This window comes from Halichoeres trimaculatus, unplaced genomic scaffold, assembly GCF_033239565.1.
Source record: "Halichoeres trimaculatus isolate MK-OKI-2021-1 unplaced genomic scaffold, fHalTri1.1 fHalTri1_scaffold_11, whole genome shotgun sequence".
Taxonomy (NCBI): domain Eukaryota; kingdom Metazoa; phylum Chordata; class Actinopteri; order Labriformes; family Labridae; genus Halichoeres; species Halichoeres trimaculatus.
In genome coordinates, this window is record NW_027437189.1 from 8,167,474 (window position 1) to 8,183,957 (window position 16,484).

At 41.3% G+C, this 16,484-nt stretch overlaps 1 protein-coding gene across 1 annotated transcript in view; it reads left to right on the forward strand.

The window, feature by feature from the left end:
• The window catches only part of dgkaa (diacylglycerol kinase, alpha a), a 30,346-nt gene extending 14,024 nt beyond the window's left edge, over nt 1-16,322 (forward strand). Inside the window, exons 3-24 of the mRNA XM_074682185.1 lie at nt 1,149-1,225; nt 2,283-2,412; nt 2,606-2,680; nt 2,772-2,821; nt 2,901-2,975; nt 3,258-3,374; nt 4,400-4,517; nt 4,628-4,716; nt 4,833-4,949; nt 7,051-7,149; nt 7,378-7,464; nt 7,549-7,622; nt 7,712-7,786; nt 7,894-7,979; nt 8,075-8,164; nt 8,280-8,440; nt 8,532-8,596; nt 8,883-8,973; nt 9,089-9,275; nt 14,934-15,051; nt 15,263-15,323; nt 15,414-16,322. Coding sequence (XP_074538286.1) covers nt 1,149-1,225; nt 2,283-2,412; nt 2,606-2,680; nt 2,772-2,821; nt 2,901-2,975; nt 3,258-3,374; nt 4,400-4,517; nt 4,628-4,716; nt 4,833-4,949; nt 7,051-7,149; nt 7,378-7,464; nt 7,549-7,622; nt 7,712-7,786; nt 7,894-7,979; nt 8,075-8,164; nt 8,280-8,440; nt 8,532-8,596; nt 8,883-8,973; nt 9,089-9,275; nt 14,934-15,051; nt 15,263-15,323; nt 15,414-15,488 — 2,117 coding nt within the window. The 3' untranslated portion in view covers nt 15,489-16,322. The remainder of the gene's footprint in view (nt 1-1,148; nt 1,226-2,282; nt 2,413-2,605; nt 2,681-2,771; nt 2,822-2,900; nt 2,976-3,257; nt 3,375-4,399; nt 4,518-4,627; nt 4,717-4,832; nt 4,950-7,050; nt 7,150-7,377; nt 7,465-7,548; nt 7,623-7,711; nt 7,787-7,893; nt 7,980-8,074; nt 8,165-8,279; nt 8,441-8,531; nt 8,597-8,882; nt 8,974-9,088; nt 9,276-14,933; nt 15,052-15,262; nt 15,324-15,413) is intronic.
• The last annotated feature ends 162 nt before the right edge of the window (nt 16,323-16,484 follow it).

The window sequence follows — 16,484 nt, forward strand, 5'->3', positions numbered from 1 at the left end:
CTGCCTCGGTTTTTTTCTTCATTTCAGCCTGCACGTCTCTTTTATCCCTTTAACTACCTCTCCTTTTAAACCTTTAACTTTCTTTTTTTTACTGCAAAAGGATATTAAGTTTATTCAATTATAAATTCAAATAATGAAAACCTGTCTTTATCCATGAGGGGAAATCAAAGGCAAATAAAGCAGTAAACATTGTAAATAACTGTAGACAAAGATAAGGCAAAAAAAACAGCACAGAGTTCAGTATTGCACATTGAGTTTAAATTTAGTCCATTGTTAAAAATTAAACTTTAATATGGAAGAGGATAAGGGACACTTATCCACAAAAAGGCCATTTTTTTGTTTCTATTTTATTTTTTATTTTTTATTTTTTAAAGAAGAAAGCCAGAAGTCTTAATTTACTCTCAGAATTCTGAGATTAAAGTTAAAATTTTGACAAAAATTTGAGGTTTTTTTTTCCAGTGGCCCTAATCCTCTCTCGGACTTTAACATTCCATGTAAGGAAAAAAAATAAAATAAAATAAAATAAAAAGTATTTTTTGGTATTATTGTTGTTGTTGTTGAGCACGAAAATCAAAAACCACGAAATTCAGGAAAAATATTTCAAGCTGTAGAGATAACCCATTCAGGTTTTACTCAGTTCAACATAGGGATGGGTACCTTCCACATTTGAAACGATGTGGTACCAATGCCAGGTTCCTGGCAATTGGTACTGGTACTTAACGGTACCAATTTTCAGTACTTTATTGAGTTTATGTGGAAAAAATATCAATTTGTTTAATCATAAAGTATATATATATATATTTCAATTTAACATATTTATTCTTCAATATTTAACCTTGCAATGCTGTGTTCATGTTCAGCATGGAAAATTGACTACACTTCCACACCCTCACAGTCACAAGGATGTATTTAGGTACCCAAACATGGTACCTTTTGATTTTAAATGAATTGGTACCTGGTACTCGATACTTATGAAAGCACCTAATTCAGTACCCATCCCTAGTTTAACATCCTTTCCATGAGATATTAAAATAAAAATAATAATCTGAGAAATGTGTGTTGAAGTCAGATGAGTTAAATTTTCTGAGAGCTGCCATAAAGTACAGTTGATGTGCATCCCTGTATGACCTTTGTGTCTTCTCTCCCAGACTGCAGCTTGAAGGTGAAAGACGTGCTGAGGGAATTCGATGCAGATGGCAGTCTGGCCCGGCACAGACACGGAGAGGTGAGGGGACGGGCTGTCCTGCTGTTCACCATCACTCCCTCTTCCCTAAAACCCTCTTACACCCTCTTCTCTCTGAAGTGAATTACTAACCTCAGCAGAGCATGTTGGAGCAAAATGAGCATTTGATTTATGTATAATGGGCCGTTATTAATTGTCCTACGCTGATTAATTAGATTGAGTCCCATCGATCATCAACTTAGCCGTCAACGTGAAATATCTCCAGCGCGTCGGAGCGAGGCTCAAATGTAGATTAACTCCTTGGTTTTGCCCACGCAGCACGGCCTCTCGAGCCGGCTGCCCTCCTGCAGTGTAAGCTCAAACCTGATTGAAAAGACATCTTTCCAATACTGTACATCAGCAGACCACACCACCAACTCATTTATATGAGACGCAAACGGTAATTTCTCGTGGTTAAATTGGCCGCATAAATTTTGCTCAGATAATTGGATGGAAATTGTTTTTTTAATAGGAGGGGAGACAAACACCCCCATAAAGCAGTAGTTAAAAGCTGGTTAAATACACACATTAATGAAGGCGTTGGTGAATTAAAGGACAGTAACGCTCCTTTCCTGTCTGATCTGGCGTCTTGCAGCATTATTTATTACTAGGCCAGCTTTGCGGGGTAGAGAAATGGAATAATGTCAACAAGAAATGGGTTTGTGGTTCACCATTATCAAGGGATTTTTTTCCTCCTTAGCCCTGCAGCGCATCATCATGTGAGAGAGTTAGCAGATGGACTGAAATCTTGAATCAAGAGATTGTTTTTGTGTCATTTTTTATCACTGTCACGTGAAAAATCATGCAACCGAGGAGATATTTTTACCTATTAGTGATGGATTAAACGTTTCTGAGAAAGCTCTTGGGATTTCAAACGTCGTTCAATCCCACCCCCTCTGCTCGATACACCCCGTGAGCCTCAGATCAAGTGTGTTGTTCTGAGAAAAGCTGTGAGAAATGTAATGTTCTGTTCTCACGATGACAACAAAGCGATTGTAATCTGTCCTTAAAATGCAGAAGTGACCAGACTCTAAGAACACTTCATGCTCTTCTGTTCCAGTGCATCAATGAAGAAGGCTTCCGTCTGTTTCTGAAGACATATTTAGAAGTGGAGGACTTCCCTGTGGATCTCTGCCAGCGACTCTTCCGCTCCTTCCAAAACTCTGAACCCACCCAGGAAGACAGTGCCAGTGAGATTAAACACCACGTATTTACACAACTCACTGCCTCCACACGACTTTGCAGCAGGGCGCTTATCAATTTACGCCACGGCCTATTTGGCATACGTTCATTTATCACTACATGCCTGTGAGGTAGTGTTTGTGCAGATATGATAACCAGAGGATTCACAGCCAGCTCTCTCTGTCTCTGTCTCTCCTGTAGAGGAGGTCTTTCTGAAGGATGTCTCTTGTTACTTCTCCTTATTGGAAGACGGCCAGCCTAGGGACAAACTGGAGTGTGAGTCTTTTGTTTCTATTATGACAAAAATAAAAAGTGTTGACTCAATCCATCCACATCTAAATCTCCCTCTTTCTCTTATTTTTTTTAGTTGCTTTCAAGCTGTATGACAGAGATGGCAACGGAGTCCTCGACAGCTCTGTGAGTTACTGAGAAAATCTTACAGTCCTCGCGCTCCAGAAACCGCTGAATCTGAGCGTTTTGTTGCATTTTTAAACAGGAAGTGGACAGGATTATCGCTCAGATGATGCACGCTGCTGAGTACCTCGGCTGGGATGTGTCAGAGCTGAGGCCGGTAAGTCGCTGAAAATGAAAGTGTCCCACACCAACACATTAAAGCCTGCACACGGTGTCCCTGTGAACGACAGGAAGAGTCGTTTGTGTGCTAATGATATCTTCAGCGTCATTACATAAAGTATATGGCTGCACTTGCGACTTATCTGATAAGCTCGGCTGCACCTTAGAAAGTAAACACACGGCGATGGCCGGGGCCTGGGTTAGAAAACATGTGGGAACCCATGAATAATAGAAATGTGTTTCCTGATTGGATAATAACGATCAAATGTCATTTCATCAGGTTCTGAAGGACATGATGACAGCAATCGATGCTGACAGCAGCGGCACCGTGTCTCTAGAGGAGTGGGTGGAGGGAGGCATGAACAACGTCCCCTTGCTGGTCTTGCTGGGTCTGAAGGTACACGTGAAGCAGAATGTTTCTCTTTTCATTAAAGTGCTGGCTCCAGAAGCCTCTCTCAGATGTATTTCATTTTTACAGCAGGTGTCTCACAAAGTGGCATTAACCGACTTTTACTGCTCTTGTGAAACCGCGGCCTTGCATGCCTGTCCTCTGTCCTCTGTTCTCCACCTCCTCCCCGTCTATAAAGGCTGTTTTTTTTGCCGACTCAGTGCTGCACGGGGTGTGGTAATGTCATCTCCTCTCATGCAGGCTCTGCACCATCAGAGTGCTTTTCCATTTACTCTGCACAATCTGTGCCCACATTTCAGAGTGCTCGCATAATATCGCCAACTTAAGGATGAATTACATCAGAGAGGATGTTTAGTGTATACGTTAAACCAGAGGATCAGTTCACGCTGTGGGTGTTTGATGAATATAAAAGCCACTCACTGATAGCCTGGGCTGTGCTGATCTAATGCCACAAACTGGACTCTGTCACTGGGTTTGGCCTTCTTCAACAATGCCAGGGACTTCCCCGCAGGCTATTTTGAGCCACCAATGATCATTTGAAGCCTGGGGTGCATGAATTCAGCCCCCTCACAGTTACTGTGTGTCTGCTTCCCCGCTTTGCTGAAGGCAGAGAGTGATTGACTAAAGCGTCGTGTCAGGGGAAATACGGTGTGTAATCTGGATAAGAGCGCCGGTCGCTTTGCAAAAAAAAAAGAAAAACAGATTGAAAGCAACCGTATAATCTTGTGTTGAGAAATTCAGATTAAAGTCAGGGTTGGTTCGAACAGCCATGGTTCGACAGTGTGTGTGTGTGTGTGTGTGTCACGATATGCGGAGCCACTATGGACTGCATAATCAGCAATCTCATTAAGGCTCGATTAGTCATGAGTGGGTGCAAAAATAACTGTGAAACACAGGCTCCATCCCCAATGTGTTAATGAAAGGTTTGAGCTGTTTGATGCAAAAGATTAAATCTGAAAGCTTCTTCAGACGTTTCAACAAACACCGTGTCCTCCTCCTCCTCTTCCTCTCAGATGACCCAGAAGGACGGGCAGCACCTCTGGAGGATGAAACATTTCAACAAGCCTGTTTACTGCAACGTGTGTCAGAGCATGCTGCTGGGGCTGAGGAAGCAGGGACTGTGCTGCACTTGTAAGTCACCAGAAGAGGGCGACACTGTTGACAGAAACACAGAAACTAAAGATTTATGTTTCTCCCTGTGAGCGTCAAATAACAGCCGGGTTATGTGTCTTCTTCTGCAGGCTGTAAATACACAGTTCACGGGCGCTGCGCTAACAGGAACCCGGCTCCTTGCACCAAGACCTATGTGAAGTCAAAGAAAGAAACAGGGGTACGCATCTGTCTCTATGACAACACTAACAAAGTCACTCACGATGTAAATTAGACTGTGTCCTGTGTGAGTGAGCGCTCATAAGTCAATGCTGAAACACTCATCGCACATCTCAGGTTCCGGCGCACGACTGGGTGAGTGGGAACTGTGACTCGAGGTGTGATAAGTGCCAGAAGAAGATCAAGAGCTACCAAGGCTTGACGGGGAAACGCTGCGTGTGGTGCCACACAATGGTGAGGAGGCATCTCCAGATCAGTTTAATGCTTTCCTACAAATGAGGAGAAGTTATCTATGGAGCCCCAAAAGATTCGTAATTAAATAAATTAAAGACAAAATTTTGAATTAAATACCATTTTGATAAATTACAGAAAAATATGCAAACTGGCCATTTAATTGTGAAATATGGCACCACTATTATGACATATATGTCTTATTCTTAAATCGAATTATTATGATAAAATATCCTCTAAACTGTGGAACGAGCCCCTCCACATAAGGTAAGCCCCCTCACTGTCCGCATTTAAAAAAGTCTTAAATCCATTTTTATTCTTTGGCTTTCACCTTTGTTTTATTGATTTACTTGTTTAATTTACTTACTCATTACTCTACTACTTTTATGGACAGCACTCTGTTTCAACTGTGGCTGTTTTAAAGTGCTTTATAAATAAAGTTTAGCTGAGTTGAGAAATATTTCAAAATAATTATTTTAACAATGTCATACTTTTTTTTAAAAATAACGACTCTATTTATTTTCTGAGCTTTTATAAAATTAAAAAGATATATTTTTTTACACAGTCAAATTTTATTTCATAATGTCCTTTTCCACGATGGCCTTTTTAATTCATAATGTTGTTTTTCAGTAAAATGACTTGGTCTGTAAATCAAAGCACCTAAGGTGGAGTCAGTTAAGTGGTTGGCTGATCTTTTACCAGTGGCGATTGCTCTAAGACTGCAAGGGAAGCTCAGCTTCTCCTAAAATGTCCCCAAAAAAGTGGTGATATGTTCCGCTGTGTGTACATTTCATTGACAAAATATGCGCTAGAATTCCTTCATCATTATGTTCAGAATCAGCTACCTATCACAGGTAACTGGCTCCACCTCCTTCTCACTCATCCCCGCAGCGTCTCAGCGCTTCAACACATTCGGATGCTGAGCGTCTTCTGACTTCAGCGGGGAAGCGTAGAGTGGGTTGTTCCACTGTGGAAACTGGACGGTCATTGGATAAACGCTGAGCTTTGTCCCGCCCATCGGACGCTCAGCGTCTCTGGGGGTCTATGAGGCAGTGGGCTGGCCTGGACGCTGGGCTTCTGCACGATGATTGGATGATCTGTCTGAGGCCGAATCCCTTTTTGATTGACAGTGTAATGAGCCAGTCAGCGATCTTGAAGAATAACCTTCCACCGGAGCATCTTCTATAGAGAGGAGCTTCTCCTGTTCAAAGCGGCCCAAGTCTTACACCCGCAACTCAATGGGCCAAGGCCGTTTAAGCAGTCTAGCTCTGCTGGCCATTGAGAGAACACTGGTAAAAATCCCTGGAAAAAACACCAGGTTGATACGACAGGGTCACAGATCATTTTCTTGAAAAGGAACGGAGGGAAGAATTTACGTTTAAATAAATAAACAAATTTATGATGAAAATGATCTTCCCCTCCTTGACTGACCAGCAGCTGCCACTGGTTTTTACTAACCCTGAAATGACTGAAAAAGCTGAAAACAGGAGTGCATGACACATTTGAGACAGAATGGCTGCAGGAGGAAAGTCAGTTTCAGAGTTTCTCTTCAAGCAGCTGAGAGCGGAGGTCTGCAGCTAGACCCTTCTTAAAGGATCAAGCGTAGGCCCCACTCTCTAGCTTTGATTGACAGTCATTATGTGGAAAAGCGACATTATGAATTAAAAATGCCATCGTGGAAAATGAAATTGACTTTGTAAAAAAGATTTTTTATTTTATGAAAGCTTGGAAAATGAATAAAAAGTCATTATTTTAAAAAAAGTATACAATTGTTTAAATAATTATTATGAAATATTTCATTAAAATAGTTTGATATTAAATAATAATAAAACATATTTCATAATGAAAGTGCTATATTTTGCAATTTAATGGCCACATTACATATTTTTCTGTTACTGATCAAAATGGTATTTATTTCAAAATGTTGTTTTATATTTAATTATGAACGTTTTGGGGCTCCATAGTTATGGGTCTCTGAGGCTTTTCTCTCCTAACTTAAATCTAAAAAAAAAAGGAATGTGTGATAAAAAAGACAGATTTGGATCTCGTTAAAGGTCGTAGCTGTTGGTTGTTTATATAATCTGTCACTGTTTTTGTTTAACAGCGTCATGATGAATGTGCCGAACAGGAGCCTACAGAGTGTACCTGTGGGCTGCACAGGGACCATATCCTGCCTCCATGGGCGATCTATCCCGTCATAAAGGTACAGAACGATCCTCGAGCACCTGTACAGTACAAACACCGCCTCTTACGCCAACACAGAGCAGAACATAACATCAGCCGCGGGATGTTTTGTTCGTTTTTGGTACACTATTCTCACCTGTGCTGCATTCGGATTGTGCTGCTGATTTCTCTTTGTCCTCGAGGGCGAGAAAAGCTGTTACGTTTTCTCTCGTTTATTCACTCTGGGCTTTTGTTTCTCTACCTCAAGGAGAGACCAAACAATGTAAAGAACGGCTGCTCAGGCTCAACTGATGACAGCGAGCTCAATACTACGCCCGACGGGCAAGTGCTTCAGGTATTAATCTCCCTGTGAACGGCTTCGATTGATGACTTTGCTTATCTTGTGTCATTGCTGCAGCATGTGTCCATCGTTTCACAGATCAGCCCTGTGCCAAACACTCATCCTCTGCTCGTGTTTGTCAACCCTAAAAGTGGAGGCAAGCAGGGGGAAAGGTGAGTCCAAGCAGAATGAAGCAGAAGAAATAAAAGTTTTGTGTTTTCTTAAACATGCACATGTTTCAGCCTGGGTTTATGTATTTCAGAGTCCTGCATAAATTCCAGTATTTACTGAATCCACGGCAGGTTTACAACCTTTCAACTGGCGGACCAGGGCCAGGGTGAGTACTGACACATCAGTGATTTTTTATTTAGAAATATACAGACCTAACCGTGGAGAACTTCCTTATTCCCCTCCTTTTAAAGTCCTCGTCCGTTTCTCTTTCAGTCTGAGTTTCTTCAGAAGTCTGCAGGATTACAGGATCTTGGTGTGCGGGGGAGACGGCACAGTTGGCTGGATTCTTGACGCAATAGGTGAGATAGTTGGATGACATGCTGCAGAAGATACTCGTCAGCTTCCAAAAAACCACTATGACGCATTTCTTTCTTCCTCTCCCCTTTGGAATCAGACAAAGCCAATCTGCTGGTGCGGCCACCTGTCGCTGTGCTTCCTCTTGGCACAGGAAATGACCTAGCGAGATGTCTGCGATGGGGAGGAGGTGAGAAGTGAATGAAGCTTGAAGAATTTCCTTATCCTGGAACAATGAAACTGTTTCTTTATGTCTCCTGTTCCATGTTTTGTGATTTGTTCTTGAAACATCTTTGTTTTCCAAGGATACGACGGCGAGGATTTGAGTCGTATTCTTAAAGACATCGAGGGGAGCTCTCAGGTGCAGATGGACCGCTGGAGTGTGCAGGTCATCACGGATGAGAACCAGGAGAAGGGCGACCCGGTGCCGTATGAAATCATCAACAACTACTTCTCAATTGGAGTCGTGAGTGTCTCAAGCACATGAAACAAAACAGGACGTGTCTGCTTCAGTTTAGCGTTCGGTTTGTCATTTCTGTGTGTGGTTGCGTTGACAGGATGCCTCGATTGCTCACCGGTTTCATACCATGAGGGAGAAACATCCCCAGAAATTCAACAGCAGGTAACGTCCCCTAAAGAAATCATACAACACTGCTTGAAAACAGAAAAGCAGAGCTGGGGAGTGCTCTTTGAATATCAGCTTTTACTTTCATTTTCCAGCTTGCAGAACCGTTTCTTCATACATCTAAAAAAAACGCTAACTGCAGGTGGCGACAGCAGGTGTCTGTGGCAGCCAGCACTGTGGCCTGACTCCTCTCTGTAAAGTGCTGTGTGTGCTAAAAGTAGATGATGCTCTGTGAAAATGAGATGTCACTTAAACCTGAAAAAACTCGTTTTCATGACTGCAGGATGAAGAACAAGCTGTGGTATTTTGAATTTGCCACTTCAGAAACCATCTCTGCTTCCTGCAAGAAACTGAGCGAAAGTCTGACAATTGAGGTGAGAACTTGACATTTTTGTTAGCACGAGTGCAAGTTTACATTTTGTGACACGGTTTCTGAGTCCATGCTTGTCACTTCAGACTCTCTAATGTTTGCTGCTGTTACTCTTTCAGTGCTGTGGGACTCCTCTGGATCTCAGCAGCCTGTCTTTGGAGGGGATTGCTGTCCTAAACATTCCCAGCATGCACGGCGGATCAAACCTGTGGGGTGAGACCAAGAAAGGGGACACGAAGGGGCTGACGAGTACGGAAGAGCCTGAAGTAATTGTCGATCCAGAAGTCCTGAAAGTGACCTCACAAGGTATTTTATCTTTGGTGGAGGAGGAGAATATCTGAAACGATCGCATGTAGGAACAACAGACTGGGAAATAAATGGTCGTAGTCTGTGATGTCACCCACCTGTTTCTGATACAGAGTTTTAAAGCAAATAGTCAGCAGGGATGTATTCGAAATGCTGACTCAAAAGGTGGGCTTTGAGCTTCCTCACTTACAGCTACAGGGGGCCAGACCAGTCAGTCAGGTGAGCTACACCTCTGATTGGAGCTTAATAGCTTACAAATCGCTGAGTTTTATAAAAATTCACCTCGAACAGTGTGTGCCGTTGAAGAAATTAGCCTTTTATGGCTTGGTGTTTGATAGTTTCTGACTTTTTCCTACCAGCCTCAAGTAGAATTTCAAAGATCTGCAGTTTTTAGCACTTCTGAATGGGCTTCATTTCTCTCAGAGCTTGCCGCCTCAGAGCGCCAGCACCTCCATTTTTTAAATGCTCCTAAGTTTGATGTACTTTTTGGATAGGGAGGGACCATAGATTATATAAAACATGGACGTAGTCTCCCCGACGTCACCCGTCTGTTTCTGAAACGGAAAACGAAGCATATTGGCAATCGCGGCCATATTGGTAGTGGCAAGGGTTTTGCATACAACTCAAGCGGCAGCCTCCGGTCTGAGAATATGAGACAACGCGGAAGGGCTAAAATCTGCTGTTTCTCGAGTGTTCACTTGAGGCTGGCTCCTGAAGTACCAGAAGACACATACACACCAAGCCAAAAAAAGCCATTTTCAAAGCAGAAATGAACCTATTTACAGCGTGGTTCAAAAAACGTCTCCTGTCTGAGTCCCCAATTTTACTATCGGCTCCCACTGTACGGGGGGTGAATTTTTTTCTAACGCGGCCGTTCAGAGGATATTAAGATGGCGAGCTCCCCCAATAAGAGACACAGCTGAGCGTCACGTGACGGCCGGCACCCTATGGCTGTAGGCAAAGCCCTTGCCACTACCAATATAGCCGCTACAGCCGATGTGCTTCATTTTCCGATTCAGAAACAGACAGGTGATGTCTGCGAGACTACGTCCATGTTTTATGCAGTCTATGATACAACTATAGGGTACCAATCAGTCAAGTGACCCTCAGCTGTGTCTTTGATTGGGCGAGCTTGCGATCTTTATGTCCTCTTAACTGCAAAGTTACAAAAAGTATTCACCCCTCGTACAATTTGTGCTGATGGTAGAATCAGCAATTCAGACAGGAGGCGTTTTTTGAACCAGGCTGTAAAATAAGTTAATTTCTGCTCTGAGAACAGCTTTTTTTTTGGCTTGGTGTGTATGTGACTTCTGGTACTTCCAGAGCCAGCCTCAAGCAGACGCTCAAGAAACAGCAGATTTTAGCACCTCCGCTTTGTCTCATATTCTCAGACTAGAGGTTGCAGCTTAGTAACAGAATAGCGTGACACCTTAGCATTGCGACACAGTGTACCCCACTTATAAGTCAAACGAAGAAAAAAACGCCACACAGTAAACAAAGAGCAACCATGGGAATCATACAGCATTTCGTCCTCTCTGTGATTGGCATGTGACTCTTTGATACAAATTGCAATCAAGCTTTGTTTAGAGAAGTCTGTGTGCCGCCAGGAGAAATGCAGCTGCTGTTGCATGTTAAGTGACGATTCTTTCGATCAATCCACGGTCTGCAGTGTTGTAGCTCCACCTTCCGAGATGGGAAAAAGTGGGACGGCTCGTCTCAGTTATTTAGGAGTCTGTTCCAGGATTAGTCTGCGGAAACGCCGTAAATGTGTGCCGAGCTGAAGCGAACAGAACTGAACTGCTTTGTGGAAACAGAGCTAGAAATACAAGAAAAAATCAAAGCACCCTGATAAAAAGTTTGTTTCTGGAAGGTGTAAGAGTTTTTTTCTTGGGTCAAAATGACTACTATTTAAATAAAGGCATTTGAACTGTTCTTCAGAGTGCTTTGGGGGTTTTTCTTGGATTTCTAAAGCAGGTATTACCACTGGCACTGTGTGTGTCACAGCTTGCCAACACAAAAAAAACAGCCCTCAAAAGTGAAGGCCAAACATGTAAGAAGGATCCAACACAAAAGTTGCAAAACCCACAGGGTTTATTAAAGCAAAGGCCCCAAAATATTTAAAAATCAAGAAAACAAAACAAGGAAAACAAACATTTCCGGCCATAATTAACAAAGGACAGCCGAGCTTAGCAATGGATCGTCACTCCTCCTAAAACATGGACCAAAAAATAACCTGAGAAAACAAGATAACTAGACTACCAACCCCAACTTAAATGATCAACTTTATAAACAAAACCTGTTTTAACACAAGCTGAGAGGTTTGGGTCTGAGGAGAAAAAATAGGAACACTAAAAGCTTCTCACCAAAAATCAAGCTGCCCAGCAAGCGAGCGTCTGAGAGTCTCTGAATTACTTATCCCTCTTTATCACCTCCTCCTACCTGAGTGCTAATCATACCTGGGTGTGCAGCAGGCAGAGGAAGGTGAGAGACCAGTGGGAGACCATGAGAGAAAGACAGGGAGAGACCACACAGCAGACTGGAAGCTCCAAATCCTGGTGTCGTGACAGCTCTCCTCTGCAGTTCCTCTCAGCCTCGTTGTTTTGTTTTTTTACAGTCTACTAAGTCGTCCAATAAAATCAGAACCTGCCCAGCAGTAAACGCTCATAGACTCAAACAGAGCAAAGAGGAAATATGAGCGCTGTCTGAGTGTTTGTCAGCTGGACACAAACAGAACCTGAAATAAATACCACGACCACGCTGCGTCTGCTGCTGGGTGATAACTCCTGTCTGGGTAACTTCTTAAGGTGAAATCAAGCTCTGTCTGCTGCCCCCTGGTGGTCAAAGAAATTACTGTTAGCTGACATCATGATGAAATTAGCCGTGTAACTTGATCATGCATTTTCATATTGTTCTCAAACACCTGCTGCCACCTTTTTCTTAAACAATGCTCTTATTCATTTTCTGACCACTTGAGGGCGGTAAAACAAGAAGTGAAAACAACTACACCCTCACTTGGACTACTTTCCGATTTGTTTTAAAAAACAAGCCCATGATATACACTTTGTTTCACCCGTTTACAACAATCAAACCTTAAAAACTGATTTTCAGTCTTGCCTTTGCTGCATATCTCCTCGCTCATTTTGATTCTTTCAACTGCCCTTTAAAAAATAGGCAGAAATTCCCACAAATATTTATGGAAGAGGAAAAAAAAGAATTTTTGAGCTCCATCGGGTCAGGAGAGCAGCTCTAACACACATACAGTAACAAGAAGTGTTACACAGTACAGCTGAATCAAACAAATATCCAATTACAGATATCAAAACAAAAAGCTTTTTTTTCCAATGTGAGGTTAAAAAATACATTTTTTCCAGTCATTTAAAGTTATAGATCACAGCTTATTCATCTGATTTGTTCTTGTATCACTTTGGAGACTCAACTCTTTTTGGGCAATGAGCTCTTTTCATAGAGCATTTATTCATTCATTATTACATCACTGATGATCTTTTTTATGTTTCATGGTATTCATTTTGTAAAACCATCTTCCCTCAAAATATTTGTGCCAGAGACCAGCAACCGCAATTTGCGACATACCCTGTCAGGTCATGTTGCAGCCTAAACGACCTTTGTATCTCATTATTACCTCTTGATTCATATTCTACACAAACCACAGATCATATAGAATATAGAACAGAATACAATAGAATAGAATAGAACTTTAGTGTCATTGTAACAAGTACAACAAAATTGAAGTCACAGCAGCAATCAAGAAAACAAAAGAAAGGAAGTGTATAGAAAGTGCAAAAAGGTCCATAAGAAAATAGATGATGACAGCTTGTCCATCATTGTCCAGTCAGCCAGCCTCCACCTCCACAGGGTCCAAGACTGAGCTTCTTCAGTCATGCTCCATCTCTGTCTCCTGGATCCTGTTTACTCACAGCAGGTGAAGCTCTTCCAATGTAGCGTTGGTGTCTGGTGTTAGCTCCGTTAGCCATGTCTGTGAATAGCATGATGCTACTCTGCCCTCTGGTATTCCCTCTGTTGCTGGGTTAGCACGGCTAGCTTGTCCATCTTACTGGAGATAGATCTTACGTTCCCAATAACAATGGATGGAAGGACAGGTCGATGTCGTCACTTCTTAGCTCACACCAGAGAACCAGCACATCATCCTCACCTCCTTCTCTTCACCTTGTGGGAAGACATCCGGCCTTGCACCAGTTAGCATTGACATGCTACAGGCTGCTAACAGCTGATTTCACGTGTAAACAATGCAGCCATGGTTACATGTAGGATCTCCAGACAAACACAGGAGAAAAAGTAGTAAAAATATCACTGAAGCTACTAAAAGTTTGGTGTCCATGACCAACAAATGAGCCATACAAAGCAATGACCCACTCCAAATACAAAGATTACAAAAAAGAGATGAAAAATTACAAGAAACGGACAAAGAAGAGAGAGCTGCTGCAAGAGGCAACCATAGCCAACAGGGCGGCACCTAGCAACAACACTCAATTTAACATCTGTAAGAATGCAAAAACACATAAAACAATCTATTTTTATAACTGTTGATTAATCCAGACAGTACAGGTTAAAAATCCATTAAAAAGCCTGAGATACTTCATTTAGCAGATCATTATAAAATTAGACTACATATGTGCACACATTCCTGTTTTTTCCTAAATTAATCTTCCTTTATTGATTCTGTTGTTATCCTGCCTTGGTCACCTCAGGGGTCATGTGGCAAAAAAAGAAAAAAGATGAAACATATGTGCATGGTTTTATATCTTAACAAATAATGAAAGAAAAATGCAAGTATAAATAGTTGATTTAAAAACTTTGATTTTAGATACCATTTTATCTCAGTATGTTTGTTTGTGTTTTTTGTTTGTCTTTATTTCATTCATGATAACAAAAAAATTTGAGTACAATACCAAAAAAGGAGCAGAAAGAAGAAAAAGTCTTATGGTATCGGCCCCTTCAATCACAAAATGATTAAATTAAAATGATCAGATAAAATCATAAACAAGCCCAGCATGCCTTTAGCTTTACAAAACTTTTATTTTGCAGATAACGATAAGCAAAGCAACATCCAACTTAAGTGCCAAACTACATCTACAAAAGAAAAACCAAACGTTATTATTTTGCCCTTTTATTTGTTTATTTTATTTCAATATCTTTTTTTTGTTTATTTTGTTTATTTTTTTCCTTTCGGATTCAAGATTAAGAATATATTTTGGGCCTGTATTTGTTTAATGTGCTGTTTTCATTATGCTTTTTGAAGATACTGAATGATTTGATTTATTTAAAGTCTTTATCCAGAGTATTCCATAAAGAGACACCTTTGACTGTTAAACTACGCTCCTTGAGTGTTGTTCTGAATCTAGGTTTTTTAAATGTTTCGAAACCTTTTAAGTTGTAATGACTTCTCCTTTTTACAAATCTACACTTCTTTGTGAGCTTTGTACAAAACTTGCAGTATTTTAAACTCTATTATATCAGTAAGCTTCAGCTGCTCTGTACAGACTTTGTTTGATGTGTTGATTGATCCAACGCAGTTAGTTCCTGTGTCCTCATTTGAACCCCAAATACAGTCTGTTGGTCAACAGTCTCAGATTTGGTTGTGTTTTCTTGAATACTGAGTATGTCTCTTGTTTTTTTCAGATCTCAGTGACCGTCGATTAGAGGTGGTCGGCCTTGAAGGAGCGATGGAGATGGGTCAGATCTACACGGGCCTGAAGAGCGCCGTGAGGCTGGCTAAAACATCCCAGATTACCATCAGGTGAGAAACAGACATGTTCAGACACGTCGGGCTGTGAGCCTGACGTGATGACAATGGCTTTAAGATGTCTTTGATCACCTGCTAAGAATAATACTTAGCTGTTACTTAACACAACAATTACCAGCTTTTCTTTTGGTATTTTAATGACGCACTGGAGTTGATGTTTTGTTTACCGATGCACATTGTTGATCCAGCTCTTCTTTGCCCTCAGGACCAAGAAAGCGTTACCGATGCAGATAGATGGAGAGCCGTGGATGCAGCCTCCGTGCACGGTGAATAACACACAGACATATTACTACATCACCATAGAAATAATGAAGTTAAAAATCCTTGCTTCATTCGTTTTCATGCTTTCTTTTCAGATTCAAATCACACACAAGAACCAAGCCTGTATGTTGATGGCTCCTCAGGCCAAATCATCTGGATTCTTCAAATAAAGCCTGCCACATGCATTCTGATACACTGTACATAGAGGACTGACACTTTCCTGCATGTATGTTAACATGTAACCCAAGCATAGAGCTGTATAAATAGATCTGTCTGCATTGTGGCAAAAATGACCAAATTAACTCTGTGTTCTTATCAGTACTCAACACTCCTCGCTGCCTCTGTCTTAACGCTTCAGTTAGTAGAAATGCTGCTCTGTAGGAACTCTAAATGAGTTACAGTAACGTGTATGTCATGCTTAAAGAAGAATATTCAGCTTAATGTGCCTTTACAATCTCTTCTCTATGGTTATGCTTTAGTAGAGGACTTACAGAGCGTGTGTCGGCATGCACTTTGGACATAAACCATGTAGTATTTTCGTTTTTTGTGGCTTTTAAGGAAATATATTTGTTACTTTCAGTTTTAAACCAGAAATGAAGGATTAATAATATTATATTTAGATTGTGGCTAAAGCAGTTTTACCTTTTTCGTACATTTCAGAAGATACTTGAAAGTGTTTTTGGGAACAGTAATGGGGACAATCGTTGCCAAAAGGGGCTGCGTGTTGATCTAATGCAGCATGTCTAATCTGCTGTTCCTGTGTGTGTGTGTGTGTGTGAGAGAGTGTGTGAGTGTGTGTGTATGCATGCATGCGAGGGGGACTGAGAATGCTGTACATGTTCACTTCTAACTTATGAATTGCAGATCTTTAAAATTTGAATTTATTGGTTTAGATTAAATGTTTGTAGTTCTTATTTAAATGCTTCACAGTCACATCATTTCAGTGTATCTGGATGATTTCATGTATTATGCCTGATAAAAACAGTGAGGTTTTAATAAATCATCTGAACCTTCACGTTTGGAGATTGTGTGTGGGTTTTCTTTTCTACCACCAGGGGGCGTCATCCTCTTTTGCTCAGTGAAAGTAACATGAGCTCATCTACTGACTGAAAAGCTTGTTTACCTCCTCTACTTCAGCTTTAATGTGTCTCTGTGTCATCACACAG